The following is a 16,747-nucleotide window of genomic DNA, read 5'->3' on the forward strand; positions in this document are numbered from 1 at the left end:
TTAAATAGCCCTATCCTAGAATCTATTGGCAATAATTATCTGCACAGCGTAATGGCAGACGGCAGTGAGAATGTGTTTACATGTCCATCCTATCCTGTGTACACTAAAGCTTTTATGCTCAAATTGCACATTTACAAGTTGATATTGTAATATAGCGCATGCAGTTCTAAGGATCAGGAGGATTTTGTGGTTCTGTCTGATTTATACTACTACATATAACTGGATCACGCTTTTTGGTTTCCCAAGTCGCTGTAATATAAGCTGGCAGCCATCCGGGGACGTAGTCGCCACGTACAATGGGCCTAATTCAGACCTGATCGCTAGGCTGCGTTTTCGTACAGCCTGCGATCAGGTCTGAGCTGCGCATGCACCACAATGCACAGGCGCGTCGGTCCGTAACGACGGGGAGCACAGGGCAGCGACTGGATGATGCGAGAAAAGCAATCGCATGGGCGACCGCAAGGCTACTGACAGGAAGAGGGCGTTTGTGGGTGGCAACTGACCGTTTTTAAGGAGTGTCCGGAGAAACAAAGGAGGGACCAGGCGTTTGAAGGGAGGGTTTCTGACATCAGCTCCGGCCCCGATCATCGCATTGGAAGAGTAAATCCTGGTCTGTGCAGAGAATGCGCAAACTTCTGTTTGTGCAGCTCTTTGCACATGCGATCTCACACCTGCAAAGCGAATTACCCCTCCCCCTGTAGGCGGCGACTACCTGATCGCAGGGATGCAAAAACTGCACCCTATCTGATCAGGTCTGAATTAGGCCCAATGTGCACTAGTTCTCTGGGTTCTGTGGATCTGGCGAGCCCAAAGAATCGCATCACTTCCTTAACGACCAATCCATTGTGCATAGGAATTCATGCCTTTCCCACAGTGACACCTTTAGCTGCTAATAAGTTTACCTTCACAGGTGGTCCTGCAAGATCCAAATAGATTTTTGTTGCTTTCAAGCTGCCCCGTAATTAGTCATTAGTACCTGGTATTTAGAGCCTTCAGCTCAGCGCATTGCTCTTTGTTTCTTCAATTCTTTTGTATGTGCTACACAATAAGTGGAGGGGGGCTGGCTATAAAGTGCAATATAATGGTCATACAATGACAAAGCAAAAACTAATTTTATTATGATCACTAAAAAATGAATAATCTAATACAGAAAGGCTCTTATTTTCTACTTACAAACCCTACATTTTGCCCAGACGCTGCTTAAACGGATATGTATCACATTGTAAAAACCCTTAAGCTGGGTACGCACTATAGGATATATTGGATGATGTTGCGGTCCACTATAGTTACTGCTTCCCTCAAATCCACCCAATTCATCGTTTGCTGTAGTGATGTGCACCGGACATTTTTCGGGTTTTGTGTTTTGGTTTTGGATTCGGTTCCGCGGCCGTGTTTTTGATTCGGACGCGTTTTGGCAAAACCTCCCTGAAATTTTTTGTCAGATTCGGGTGTGTTTTGGATTCGGGTGTTTTTTTACAAAAAACCCTCAAAAACAGATTAAATCATAGAATTTGGGGGTCATTTTGATCCCATCGTATTATTAACCTCAATAACCATAATTTACACTCATTTTCAGTCTATTCTGAACACCTCACACCTCACAATATTATTTTTAGTCCTAAAATTTGCACCGAGGGCGCTGGATGGCTAAGCTAAGCGACCCAAGTGGCCGACACAAACACCTGGCCCATCTAGGAGTGGCACTGCAGTGTCAGACAGGATGGCACTTAAAAAAAATAGTCCCCAAACAGCACATGATGCAAAGAAAAAAAGAGGCGCACCAAGGTCACTGTGTGACTAAGCTAAGCAACACAAGTGGCCGACACAAACACCTGGCCCATCTAGGAGTGGCACTGCAGTGTCAGGCAGGATGGCACTTCAAAAAAATAGTCCCCAAACAGCACATGATGCAAAGAAAAATGAAAGAAAAAAGAGGTGCAAGATGGAATTGTCCTTGGGCCCTCCCACCCACCCTTATGTTGTATAAACAGGACATGCACACTTTAACGAACCCATCATTTCAGCGACAGGGTCTGCCACACGACTGTGACTGAAATGACTGGTTGGTTTGGGCCCCCACCAAAAAAGAAGCAATCAATCTCTCCTTGCACAAACTGGCTCTACAGAGGCAAGATGTCCACCTCATCATCATCCTCCGATTCCTCACCCCTTTCACTGTGTACATCCCCCTCCTCACAGATTATTAATTCGTCCCCACTGGAATCCACCATCTCAGGTCCTTGTGTACTTTCTGGAGGCAATTGCTGGTGAATGTCTCCACGGAGGAATTGATTATAATTCATTTTGATGAACATCATCTTCTCCACATTTTCTGGAAGTAACCTCGTACGCCGATTGCTGACAAGGTGAGCGGCTGCACTAAACACTCTTTCGGAGTACACACTGGAGGGAGGGCAATTTAGGTAGAATAAAGCCAGTTTGTGCAAGGGCCTCCAAATTGCCTCTTTTTCCTGCCAGTATACGTACGGACTGTCTGACGTGCCTACTTGGATGCGGTCACTCATATAATCCTCCACTATTCTTTCAATGGTGAGAGAATCATATGCAGTGACAGTAGAGGACATGTCAGTAATCGTTCGCAGGTCCTTCAGTCCGGACCAGATGTCAGCACTCGCTCCAGACTGCCCTGCGTCACCGCCAGCGGGTGGGCTCGGAATTCTTAGCCTTTTCCTCGCACCCCCAGTTGCGGGAGAATGTGAAGGAGGAGATATTGACGGGTCACGTTCCGCTTGACTTGACAATTTTCTCACCAGCAGGTCTTTGAACCTCTGCAGACTTGTGTCTGCCGGAAAGAGAGATACAACGTAGGTTTTAAATCTAGGATTGAGCACGGTGGCCAAAATGTAGTGCTCTGATTTCAACAAATTGACCACCCGTGAATCCTGGTTAAGCGAATTAAGGGCTCCATCCACAAGTCCCACATGCCTAGCGGAATCGCTCTGTTTTAGCTCCTCCTTCAATGTCTCCAGCTTCTTCTGCAAAAGCCTGATGAGGGGAATGACCTGACTCAGGCTGGCAGTGTCTGAACTGACTTCACGTGTGGCAAGTTCAAAGGGTTGCAGAACCTTGCACAACGTTGAAATCATTCTCCACTGCGCTTGAGTCACGTGCATTCCCCCTCCTTTGCCTATATCGTGGGCAGATGTATAGGCTTGAATGGCCTTTTAATGCTCCTCCATCCTCTAAAGCATATAGAAGGTTGAATTCCACCTCGTTACCACCTCTTGCTTCAGATGATGGCAGGGCAGGTTCAGGAATGTTTGGTGCTCCAGTCTTTGGCACGCGGTGGCTGAATGCCGAAAGTGGCCCGCAATTCTTCGGGCCACCGACAGCATCTCTTGCACGCCCCTGTTGTTTTTTAAATAATTCTGCACCACCAAATTCAATGTATGTGCAAAACATGGGACGTGCTGGAATTTGCCCAGATGTAATGCACGCACAATATTGGTGGCGTTGTCCGATGTCACAAATCCCCATGAGAGTCCAATTGGGGTAAGCCACTCTGCAATGATGTTCCTCAGTTTCCGTAAGAGGTTGTCAGCTGTGTGCCTCTTATGGAAAGCGGTGATACAAAGCGTAGCCTGCCTAGGAACGAGTTGGCGTTTGCGAGATGCTGCTACTGGTGCCGCCGCTGCTGTTCTTGCTGCGGGAGGCAATACATCTACCCAGTGGGCTGTCACAGTCATATAGTCCTGAGTCTGCCCTGCTCCACTTGTCCACATGTCCGTAGTTAAGTGGACATTGGGTACAACTGCATTTTTTAGGACACTGGTGACTCTTTTTCTGAGGTCTGTGTACATTTTCAGTATCGCCTGCCTAGAGAAATGGAACCTAGATGGTATTTGGTAACGGGGACACAGTACCTCAATCAAGTCTCTAGTTGCCTCTGAATTTAACGGTGGATACCGGAAACACGTTTCTCACCTCCCAGGCTGCCAAGGCCTGAGTTATCCGCTTTGCAGCAGGATGACTGCTGTGATATTTCATCTTCCTCGCAAAGGACTGTTGGACAGTCAATTGCTTACTGGAAGTAGTACAAGTGGTCTTCCGACTTCCACTCTGGGATGACGATCGACTCCCAGCAGCAACAACAGCAGCGCCAGCAGCAGTAGGCGTTACACTCAAGGATGCATCGGAGGAATCCCAGGCAGGAGAGGACTCGTCAGACTTGCCAGTGACATGGCCTGCAGGACTATTGGCTTTCCTGTGTAAGGTGGAAATTGACACTGAGGGAGTTGGTGGTGTGGTTTGCAGGAGCTTGGTTACAACAAGAGGAAGGGATTTAGTGGTCAGTGGACTGCTTCCGCTGTCATCCAAAGTTTTTGAACTTGTCACTGACTTATGATGAATGCGCTGCAGGTGACGTATAAGGGAGGATGTTCCGAGGTGGTTAACGTCCTTACCCCTACTTATTACAGCTTGACAAAGGCAACACACGGCTTGACACCTGTTGTCCGCATTTGTGTTGAAATAATTCCACACCGAAGAGCTGATTTTTTTTGTATTTTGACCAGGCATGTCAATGGCCATATTCGTACCACGGACAACAGGTGTCTCCCCGGGTGCCTGACTTAAACAAACCACCTCACCATCAGAATCCTCCTTGTCAATTTCCTCCCCAGCGCCAGCAACACCCATATCCTCATCCTGGTGTACTTCAACAGTGACATCTTCAATTTGACTATCAGGAACTGGACTGCGGGTGCTCCTTCCAGCACTTGCAGGGGGCGTGCAAATGGTGGAAGGCGCAAGCTCTTCCCGTCCAGTGTTGGGAAGGTCAGGTATCGCAACCGACACAATTGGACTCTCCTTGGGGATTTGTGATTTAGAAGAACGCACAGTTCTTTGCTGTGCTTTTGCCAGCTTAAGTCTTTTCATTTTTCTAGCGAGAGGATGAGTGCTTCCATCCTCATGTGAATCTGAACCACTAGCCATGAACATAGGCCAGGGCCTCAGCCGTTCCTTGCCACTCCGTGTCGTAAATGGCATATTGGCAAGTTTACGCTTCTCATCAGACGCTTTCAATTTTGATTTTTGGGTCATTTTACTGAACTTTTGTTGTTTGGATTTTACATGCTCTCTACTATGACATTGGGCATCGGCCTTGGCAGACGACGTTGATGGCATTTCATCGTCTCGGCCATGACTAGTGGCAGCAGCTTCAGCACAAGGTGGAAGTGGATCTTGATCTTTCCCTATTTTAACCTCCACATTTTTGTTCTCCATTTTTTAATGTGTGGAATTATATGCCAGTATCAATAGCAATGGCCTACTACTATATATACTGCGCACAACTGAAATGCACCACAGGTATGGATGGAGAGTATACTTGATGACACAGAGGTAGGTACAGCAGTGGCCTACTGTACCGTAATGCTATATATTATATACTGGTGGTCCGCAAACTGTGCAAAACTGAAATGCACCACAGGTATGGATGGATAGTATACTTGACGACACAGAGGTAGGTACAGCAGTGGCCTACTGTACCGTAATGCTATATATTATATACTGGTGGTCAGCAAACTGTGCAAAACTGAAGTGCACCACAGGTATGGATGGATAGTATACTTGACGACACAGAGGTAGGTACAGCAGTGGCCTTCTGTACCGTACTATATATTATATACTGGTGGTCAGCAAAATTATGCACTGTACTCCTACTATATACTACAATGCAGCACAGATATGGAGTGTTTTTCAGGCAGACAACGTATACTGGTGGTCACTGGTCAGCAAAACTCTGCACTGTACTCCTCCTATATGATACTGCTGGTCCCCAGTCCCCACAATAAAGCAGTGTGAGCACAGATATATGCAGCACACTGAGCACAGATATGGAGTGTTTTTCAGGCAGACAACGTATACTGGTGGTCACTGTCCGCAAAACTCTGCACTGTACTCCTCCTATCTAATACAGCTGCTCCCCAGTCCCCACAATTAAGCAGTGTGAGCACAGATATATGCAGCACACTGAGCACAGATAAGGAGCGTTTTTTTCAGGCAGAGAACGGATAAAACTGGTGGTCACTGATCAGCAAAACTCTGCACTGTACTCCTCCTATATTAATAATACAGCTGCTCCCCAGTCCCCACAATTAAGATATAAGCAAGCACAAATATTTGCATCAACAATGAATAAACGGAGAGGACGCCAGCCACGTCCTCTCCCTAACATTTCCAATGCACGAGTGAAAATGGCGGCGACGCGCAGCTGCTTATATAGAATCCGAATCTCGCGAGAATCCGACAGCGGGATGATGACGTTCGGGCGCGCTCGGGTTAACCGAGCCATACGGGAGAATCCGAGTATGCCTCGGACCCGTGTAAAATGGGTGAAGTTCGGGGGGGTTCGGTTTCCGAGGAACCGAACCCGCTCATCACTAGTTTGCTGCACATCAGATGGGACGATGAGGCTTTGTTACATTATGCATGTAACTCTATATTGTGTCATACAGCAGATTGTGTAGTTTGTATGGCAATACGATATATCATTGCATCACAACACTGGATTGTACCATTGTTCAGGTGTGTACAGGGGTGACTGTAATCGAGGTTGGTGGAAGGAACTCCAACATTGTTACTCACTTGGCAGTATTCGATTGTTTTGCACCCTCAATCTCCCGTCTAAAGTGAAGGTAAAATGTGGGGTGCAATTCAATTGTTTTGGGGCTTTTTTTGCGCTGATCGTGCCCATAAAGGTCAGGTTTAGCCGAATAAAGCAGGTACGTCTGACCAAAGTGCTGGGCGCAATCGCGAAAAATGCAGTTTGGGCGCCTAAACGGGTCACTTTTCACACATTTTTAGCTTGCCACCTCTGAGGGATGTGAGCTGAAAGGCAGACGCTGGCAGCCATCGCGCCCGAACAGAGCTACAATTCAATAGCTCTGGTTGGGCACCATCTAGTGGCTGCCGGCGGGATAATGCCTACTACCCCTCTGTCCGAGATCATCATGACTGCCACCGGGCCTACCCCTCAAGCTGAGCAGGGAACTGAGGGGTGTGAGCATCAGGACCTGGCGCAGCAGGGTCTTTTCCATTGGACATTAGTGTGCTCCCTACATTCTCACACCCACCCGCACTGCTCCCATGAGAGCAGGACATTTATAGTTTTCTCAAAATAATGGTATTACAGTTTTCCTCCGTCTGTTGGTTCCTGCATATTTGTTTTTCTCTTTTTCTTCTTACAGCGTACTTCCACTGTGTGCTGTCTCTGTAATGTGTACCTCCAGTGATTGCACACCCTGCCAGTAGCAACCTATGCAGTGCACCCGAGATGGCTGCCTCAGATGGCTCCTCCGTGGGCAGGGTGTTCTTCATTTGGATCTTTCCGTGCAGGGTATAGCATACTCCTACACACGTGTCAGTTTTCCCATACATGCATTTGGCCCTTGTATGGCTCATCTCCCACAGTGTAACCTTCGTAGTGCGCCCAACATGGCTGCCTCATCTGCTGCGCTTGTGGATGGAATGGAAAATACATGGACCTGATGGTTTTGGTGGAACCCTACTCTGAACTTTAGGACACTGCGATCTCCCCATTTTGTGTCATCTCTTCTAGGGGTAGACTATTCCACCCTGTGTAATCCTACACAGTGCGCCCAAGATGGCTGCCGCACCTGGTACCTTGTGAGGGTGGAATACACAACCCTTGGAAATTATTACCCAAAATGCCTACACCAATCATGCTTTATCTGAGCTCAAGGTTTTCTTTTATGTCTGTGTGGCTTATATATTGCTGTATTACTTAAATCTTCTGTATTATGTGCATTGTTTTTGATGTCTGTAAAGCGCCTTGAGTCCTGTTGGAGAAAGAGCGCTATATAAATAAAAATATTCATATTATTTTTATTATAAGATTTGACTCTTGCCCATTGTGTGTGTTAGGAACCCCTAACAATTGGAGTCTTAGTTACCGGCCTAGGTTTGCCCAATGGCAGCGTTGGCTCTGGCTGTTAATAATGTGCACATAATTTGAAATGAAAATATGTACATCTTAACGAAATGGAAATGATTGTGTCCCGGTTCTCTTCCAGCTTCAATGAGATCAGCAAGTTTCACACACAGATTCTACGTGTCAAAGACAGAGATGAGTTCCCCATGATTCTGGTTGGCAATAAGGCAGATTTGGATCTCCAGAGACAGGTGCGACACACACACACTCTCTCACTCACTCTCACTCTCACTCTCTCTCTCTCTCTCTCTCTCTCTCTCTCTCTCTCTCTCTCTCTCTCTCTCTCTCTCTCAAATAATTGCTGCCCCAAGAGGTTGAACTCTGGAAGGCTCTCAATGAGGGAAAGTGGTGGGGCTTTGTTAGCCACATTGGTGGCAGGGCTGGGCTCCATGCCCCCAAGGGTGCAATATAAACCCATTGCTGGACTCTCTGCCATTGATGGTGGAAAGCCATTGGACCTTTACCATCTCTGGAAATTACCAGAAACAAATATGCATTGTTTTTAATTGGTTCTTTGTTTTTCTTGTTTTATTTTATTTATTTTATTACTTTTTTTTTTTTTTTCCTTTTGTTCATGTTTGAAATCATATTGGCTGCACACACCTGTAAAAATTAAAGAAATCCATATATAGAGCTATAGTTATCAAAGCTTGGAGAGAGATAAGGAACCAGCCAATCAGCTCCTGTTGTCTTTCAAACAGTGTGTAAAATGGTAGTTAGAAGCTGATTGGCTGGTACTTTATCTCTCCGAGCTTTGATGTAGCCCATACAACATTAGCTAGTGAGAGAGTAAAGGGCCCCATACACTAGAACGATAATCAGGGCTGTTTCTAGCCAATTTGGCTCCCAGTGCGAGATTTAAAAATGCGCCCCCCCTGACATAAAAAAATGTGCCCCCCCCCCCCCCCCCCCACCCCACACACACACACCTAGATAAAAAAAAAACACTTGCGCACGCACCCGGCAAGGGGGCATGGCCTCATCTAAATGGGTGTGACCTTATCTAAATGGGTGTGGCCTCATCTGAAAAGACTAACTCACAATCCAGTTTTTGACCCTGCTCCAACAGATCACGACCACCACAGGAAAAAAAAATTCTACCATATTAAGCCCCACACAGTAATGCCCCCTGCACCATATTATGCCACACACCGCAATGCCCTTGATACATTAAATCCCCACACGACGGCAGGCAAGAGTCCCCATTTCACACATTGAGAGAGAGAGAGAGAGAATACTTACAGAGGCGATTACCGCTCCTCGCGCCTGCCTTTCCCTCTTCCTAACTTGGATCCCCCTCTGTACTCCGCTCGGGGGGGGAGTTTCACGGAGTGATAGGGTTGCGTCGTGACGTAACGACGCAACCGCGTCATTCCGTGAAACTCCGCCCCCTGAGCGGGTTACTCGGGGAGAAATAGGAGGGGGAAGCAGGGAGTCACAGTTAGTGCAGTGGCGGGCGCCCAGTGCGGTTGCACTGCTCGCCTGCCCCAAGAAACGGCCCTGACGATAATGCCCAATTTCATACGATTTCAGGCATTCGGGCCGATATATCGGGTGAAATAGGGCATTTTGGAGGTGTTGCCGATCCGATGCACGTTCCCGTGAGCATCGGATCAGATCCCCTAGATTGAATGTGCTGCACTAACGATCATGTCCGACCCCGCAGGCATGACTGGGATCGCATACGATACATTGTATGCAAAAGGACCGCATACGATGTTTCGTATGCGATCCTGCCGCCCGGGAAGCTGCCAGGCAGTTCAAGGGAAATCGCCTCCAACTTCAGCCTCAGACATATCGTTGTAGTGTATGGGGCCCTTTAGATGGCAGAATGTTCTACCTGCATTCTCACCCCATAATCATTGTTAGAAGATGTGCCTGGAACCTGAACAGTATTTTGCAGTAAGGAAGTGAATAGAATAACATTTCCCTTCTGTTACATGGGACACTGCAGTTGACCAGATGTCTTTCTTTCTGCTTTCCTTAAATAGGTTACTAAGGAGGAAGCTCTTAGCTTTGCTCGGGAAAACCGAATCCCCTATATGGAGGCTTCAGCGAAGATCAGATTAAATGTAGATGAATCTTTCCACGAGCTGGTCAGGGCAATCAGGTAAGGGGTCAACAATGGCGGATTATAACTGGGGAGTTTGGGATGTTCAAGCCATGGTGTGTCTGTGTTTAGCACCCAGCAGAGCTAAGGGGGAGATGTACTAAGCCTTGGAGAGTGATTAAGTGGACGGAAATTAAGTATCAGCCAATCCGCCGTGTTACAGGCTATGTTTGAAAAATCACAGGAGCTGATTGGTCGGTAGAATATCTCTCTCTCTCCGCTGTATCACTTTCCAAGGTTTAGTACATCTGCTCCTTAGAGTCTTACGGACTAGGCAGGTTTTATAATGTACAAAATGGTAAGCTGCTCAATCAGATTGTGATGTCACTCAGGTGCTAAAAGGGGAGGGGTAATTCTGTGTAGGAAAAAACAATGTGTTCCCTAATGCACACCGAGTGAAAAATATTACTACATAATAGTCAGATAATACGGAGATCTTAGTTGCGTATATCTGCAGATATAGGGTTAAGCCCCCAGGCCGATCGACAAGGCTTCTCCGTCACTGGGGGGTCCCTAATACTAGGTATGGGTCCGGGGTGCAGGACCCCATAACGTCGGCACAGGTCGGCTACCCCAGGTCAGCACACAGGTGAGAATTAATAAGGGTTAATAAGAAGCACAGAAGTGCTATGTAAGTGGTGTGATTAAAATAATACAAAAATATATACAAAGTGATCGGGAAAATCATAAGTGTTAATAAAGTGTTAGGGTGTGCCGACCTGAAGCAGCCCAGCCATACCGACACAGGGGCCCCTGTGTCGGTATGGCTGGGCTGCTTCAGGTCGGCACACCCTAACACTTTATTAACACTTATGATTTTCCCTATCACTTTGTATATATTTTTGTATTATTTTAATCACACCACTTACATAGCACTTCTGTGCTTCTTATTAACCCTTATTAATTCTCACCTGTGTGCTGACCTGGGGTAGCCGACCTGTGCCGACGTTATGGGGTCCTGCACCCCGGACCCATACCTAGTATTAGGGACCCCCAGTGACGGAGAAGCCTTGTCGATCGGCCTGGGGGCTTAACCCTATATCTGCAGATATACGCAACTAAGATCTCCGTATTATCTGACTATTATGTAGTAATATTTTTCACTCGGTGTGCATTAGGGAACACATTGTTTTTTCCTACACAGGTTTTATAATGTGTAAGAAGGCAACACAATGCACATCTTGTGGTCGGGCAGTCTTGTGAATAGTCCAGTGTTCAAGATACTGTACTGTTAATTTCCCTATGTGTGTTTAGTGTCTTAGAATGGCTTTGAAATGGGTGGTGGGGACACATGGCCCCTAATTCAGACCCGATCGCTGCAGCGGCAGCGATCGTAGCCCGATTCCCTCTCTGGAGTGTGCGCGCGCTTGCAGCATCTCACTGCTGCGATAGTCTCTGTCTGATTAACAGGCAGAGGCGGCCGCGGGGCGAGAGGGGGGCGTTCAGGACAGCGAAGGCGTGTCCAGACCATTGCGGGGGCGGGCCGTGGCGGCTGCGTGACTTCACACGCAGCCATTGCGACCTAAAACGCAGCGAGTTAACCGCCTGCCTAATTTAGCACATCTACGATCAGGTCTGAACCACCCCCACACTTCCTTTTCTGACACCAAGGACGTGGAACTCCTCTGATCACTTGCTTTTCGCAGCAAAGTTTATCTATTACAATATGGCTTGAGGTGGTCACTGGTGACACCATTCCAACCAACGTCTTCAAAACAATCCAGCTGCATTTGTATAGTTCTCTGCCCCTTGTCTGCTATGTGGTGACAGAGGCATATGGCTGGTTTGTGCAGCTCGCCTGCTTTTGAATGCGGCGTTGGGACCTTTTCTACGGCAGGGTTAATAAAGAAGAGGAAGATTAAAAAGCAGTTTCCATCTTCTGACACCTGCAGCCCTTTTGCAACTTTTCCTATAGGCACTGCTTTATCTGTGGTACAGAATAAGATGGCCAAGACAGGTGCTGGCCCATACGGTAGTGAAAATAGAAGAGGGATTAAACATCAGGTTAATAGCTGAGTACCTATCTCCTGTCTTCCCTGCACATCTACACACCTGTACTGGCAGTGTGGGTGCAGAATCTTATTATTGATATATAGAATATGTGTACACACACACACACACACACACACACACACACACACACACACACACACACTACTGCTACTATATAGCATATAGGGTGAGCTAAAACAGAGAGTGCAAGTCTGCAGAGAGTAGGAAAGGAACTGTCTGAGTTCTTGTTGTAAGAAAAAAGCAGAACACGCTCCTACAGTTTTCTCCTCCACCCTCTCGCTGAAGGTTACACTGACTTTCATCCCATCGCTATGACACCCGGCTCTGAGTAGACTATTCAGTATCTTCTATGGGATTAGTATCAAGCCCTGCGGCAGTGTCTGGGTTAAATCAACATTCATCCGACCGTATGTTTATTGTACAATGTCCCATTCACGGCAGATATCTCTATCATGGAAAAATGTTTTCTATAATGTCAGTGAGTTGGGACCAAATTCTATATTGGTCGTCACTGATCTGATAATTGCAGTCGACACACCACCGGGGTCCCCCTCCGTCCTACGTGTCATTGTCCTTGCTAATGTTGTCTCTTTTGCAGAAAATTTCAAGAGTTGGAGAGCCCACCGACCCCAGCAGTTAACCCTAAGAAGAAAGAGTCTAAAAGCTGCCCTTGTGTGATCCTGTAACCTGACATCAAGTGAAGCCCAGATGGCCTAAACAGACACCCAGCAATAGTATATGGGGGGAGGTGCTTCTGCCGCTCATGGAAGACAATACATTGTTCCTGCCACCAGGCGGCGCATTAATGGTCCCCTCTTCGGCTTACTTCTCTTGCCAACCTTGCAGACACCTGGAAGTTTCATCCAACAGACATCACATAATTCTCCCCTCCTCTTCCCCCCACTGATCCAGCCCACTGAGTCAGGGGCACCTCTGTAGGCCGAACAAAAACCTCCTGTCCGTCAGGGCAAGATGCTTCTATCTACTACAAGGAAATGCAGTTTGCACACACTCCCTTTATCTGTGCTGATGCTACATTATTTTTTATTTTATTAAATTTTTTGTATGCTGGGATCTGCATGTAAATATATATTCTGTATATATATTTTATATATATATATATATTTTATGTTCTCTTATTTTACTATTCCGTGAGCTTTGATGTATGCATTGAGCATGCAGACTGGAGAAACTATTCTTAGAGGGGGAGGGCTCTAATGTACGTATAGATTAGAAAGGCAGACCTATCTCCCTGCTTCCCAGTTATAGTTAGTTGGACTGGTCCTCTGTCTATTCTCCCCTCTCTCATAACATGTCTACACTGCATGATGCCATACAGCTAAGCTGTGTCTGTTTCTCTCCTGGCCCAGGCTGCAGAATAGACTTTCTGTTTACTATTGGATATCTAGGGGAGCAGAGCAGTCAGTCACTCGTTTGCAGACACTACATTACCCAGGACTAGCTCTACCTTTTTGATGCATATTCAAAATGTCTTCACTACAAAGAAAGATTCTAGGACAGATGGGGAGTCAACCTAGTTACAGTACCATTTATTAGAATGTAATCTTAAAAGACTGGGAACTAGTATTTTCCCTTAAGGCACCTGGGCAGGGCCAGATTAAAGGCCACATGGGCCTGGGACTGAAAATGTCCAGGATACTATTCTGAGAAGCAGAGGATCTATGACTAGTGCTGTGTGGGCGTGGCCAGTGCTATGTGGGCGTGTACATCCCCTATACTATCAGCCCCACTGTCTCCCTAAATATGTGAAAGTTTAAAATACAATTTTAATACTTACGTGTTCCGAGCTATCGTGTGGCCAGCTGGGTGGGTCATTATAATCCTGCTGTCATAGGGATGGGCCTATTTTTAAGTGGAGGCCTGGAGCTCCATCCGCCCCATTGTTAATCTGTCCCTGCCGCTGGGACTTTTTGCAGGCCCTGTACAAGAGAGGGGGTGTGGCCAAGCATGGAGGCGTTCCTGCTCAAAACCAGGAAGTGGGGGGAGATGGGGTGCTGCTGCTCTGCTTCCATAGCTCCTCAGACCAGCATTGGCCTGGTAATTAGAACCCGCCCCACCTCCCTCTCTTTACCAAGGCTTTTCCCTTCAGTATTGGTCTAACCCATAAAATGGATGTCCTTTTCATAGCAAACGCAGTGTGTTTGCACTAAACCATGATTACCATGGATTATAGTGGGATTCGTGTTGTAGAAACACTACATTATCTGGTACCCTAATATTGACTGTTTGGAATCCCAAACATTTGTGGCCTTGGGGCCTTCATAAAGAAAACTAGTAAAGGAGAAAAAAAAAATGTAAAAAAAAAAAAATAAAGTTCTGCTAATATAGGAACAATTTCTATATTTATCTTTCTGAAGATTACATCAATATATGTGAATGTTGCTGCGATAATTGCTTTTATAAGAAATACATAATGTAGCACACATTGATCATGACTGTTGAAGACATAGTGTACGTTTTCAAAGAGATTTCCTTGTTGGGATATGATTTCAGACTCCTCTATTCCTATCTGATTTCGCTGCACTTGGAACGTTATTCTAAAGATGATGTCCCAAATGTAATAGCGACCGATTTTCGGCGGCGGGGCCGGATGCCGGCTGAACTCTGATGTTTTTTTTAAAGGGGCATTCATGTACAAGGCTAAAGGGGGGGTACTCACAGAGCAATCGCTGCTTAAAATCTAAGCAGTCTGACTAGATTGCTTAGATTTTAAGCAGTGATCACTCAGTGCGTACCCCCACAGCGATAGTGATGCACGGCCCCTGGTGCTAGATTGGCCTTAGTCTAGCGCCCCCCTCCTGTCTCCCCCCGCGCGCTCAGCACACATCACGCTGTGCTGAGCGGCAGGAGAGATGTGTGCTGAGCGGTTCGCTCAGCACACATCTCCCTCCAAATCGGGCCGTGAATACGGCCCTTTAGTTTAGCCTTGTACATGATTACCCCTGTAAAAAAACTTCCACGTTCGGCCGGCATTCCACACGGCCGCGGAACTCGGGTGCTATTATATCCGGCCCAGTGTTTTTTTTTTCATCCACTGAATGTTACAGCACCGTACAGGGTGGGCCTCTATTTTGCCTGTTTAAAGTGGAATTTGGAGACAGTAGAGATTAATGAAACATTGACCCTCTCTGGCTTTACTCTACTTGTATTGCGGAACCTGTGATTCCTAGACTGCAGAAAAGTACCCTTTCATAGACAATTCCACAAAACAAGGATTAGGGGGAGGTAGAAACAGGCAATGTTTGATCATTATCACTACAATCGTTATTTTACTATATAAAGTAATAAATGAACGAATCAAGCTTTACAAAGGTAATAACCTATAAAACCTCTTACGCACAGGATCATAGTATTATAATTGCTAATTGAATTGTTTGCGTTTGTAGTGGTACTACAAGGTCTATTACCGAAATCTATTCCTATTGCATATGCTACACCAGGGTCCGGAGGACAGATGGAATCCTGACGTATCAATATCTGTACTTTAGTATCACAGCTTTTAAGTCTTATTCTAGGAAAAATAAGACCATGTTCTACGTATATTTTGAGCCAAAAATAATCACAATTGTATTTACATACTGTATGCTTGTCTTTAAAACTTTCATTAAAGTAATGAGATGTTTTCATGTTGCTGTGTTTTACCTTGACACGTTCTGTATTCGCGCAATGTCCAAACCTAATGATACTGAATAACCTTTTGCTACTATGGGGTATATTCAATTGACGTCGGATTCTTTCCGACGGATAGGATCCAACATCTCCGTATTCAATGAGCGGATTTGGCCGTTGCCGACAATGCCAATATGACTTTTTTTTAAAGTCGGATTGACATTGTTGGAAACGGGGCTAAAACCTGTCTGATTTGGCCGCGCTTCCGACAAAACATGGATCCGCGGCTATTCCGTCGATTGCCGACTTGTCGGAAAAACAGCAGGGAGATTGAATAGGTCAGAACAGTTTCCGACCTAAAAAAAGTCGGAAACTGCTGTCTTTCAGACAAGACAGCAGTTCCAACTACAATTGAATACCACCCATGACTATCATAATTAATCTCTAATCTGCTAATTCAGCATATCATTATTTAAAATAGCAACAAGTGTAATCAAAATACTGTGCACAGGGTGAAACAAATACTTTATTGGTTTGTAATATCTGATAACATGGATTGTGCTATGCTAAAAGGAGATAAGAATCTGGTGAGAAGGGAGGGAGAGTAGCATTCTGTTCCCCACAGAGTAATGGGCAGTAGAACATGATGTAGTTGATGAAATTCTGTATTAATTTACAGTCCTATGCAATATTATTTTTAAGACTTCCTTTTTTGGTACTGGTGGACTGAACTGAGGGTTTCAAATGCAGTGACATATTTGTAGGATTTTCACTATAGCTCCAGTATTTGGAAAGCCCCAATAACTAGTTTAGTTTGATTTGGTACATCCTGCTCCCAAAAAACCCTTGATGGGTCACACAAGCCAGCACCATCTGTTGTCTGCTTGAATTGTCATTATAGTCAAGCTCCATTGATACCCTGTACAGGGTAAGCTTATGTTCCTTAGCAGAACCGGAATAGGCTTAGTGGCAGTAAACTGCGCTTAGTCTTATTGTTCGGTGGAAGCCGGTATAGCGCC

General features: G+C 46.0%; 1 protein-coding gene across 1 annotated transcript in view; it reads left to right on the plus strand.

The window, feature by feature from the left end:
* Positions 1-15,745, plus strand: part of RRAS (RAS related) — a 115,500-nt gene extending 99,755 nt beyond the window's left edge. The window contains exons 4-6 of the mRNA XM_063942569.1: positions 8,058-8,166; positions 9,967-10,085; positions 12,697-15,745. Of these exons, the coding sequence (XP_063798639.1) occupies positions 8,058-8,166; positions 9,967-10,085; positions 12,697-12,784 (316 nt within the window). The 3' untranslated portion in view covers positions 12,785-15,745. The remainder of the gene's footprint in view (positions 1-8,057; positions 8,167-9,966; positions 10,086-12,696) is intronic.
* The last annotated feature ends 1,002 nt before the right edge of the window (positions 15,746-16,747 follow it).

This window comes from Pseudophryne corroboree, chromosome 10, assembly GCF_028390025.1.
Source record: "Pseudophryne corroboree isolate aPseCor3 chromosome 10, aPseCor3.hap2, whole genome shotgun sequence".
Taxonomy (NCBI): Eukaryota; Metazoa; Chordata; class Amphibia; order Anura; family Myobatrachidae; genus Pseudophryne; species Pseudophryne corroboree.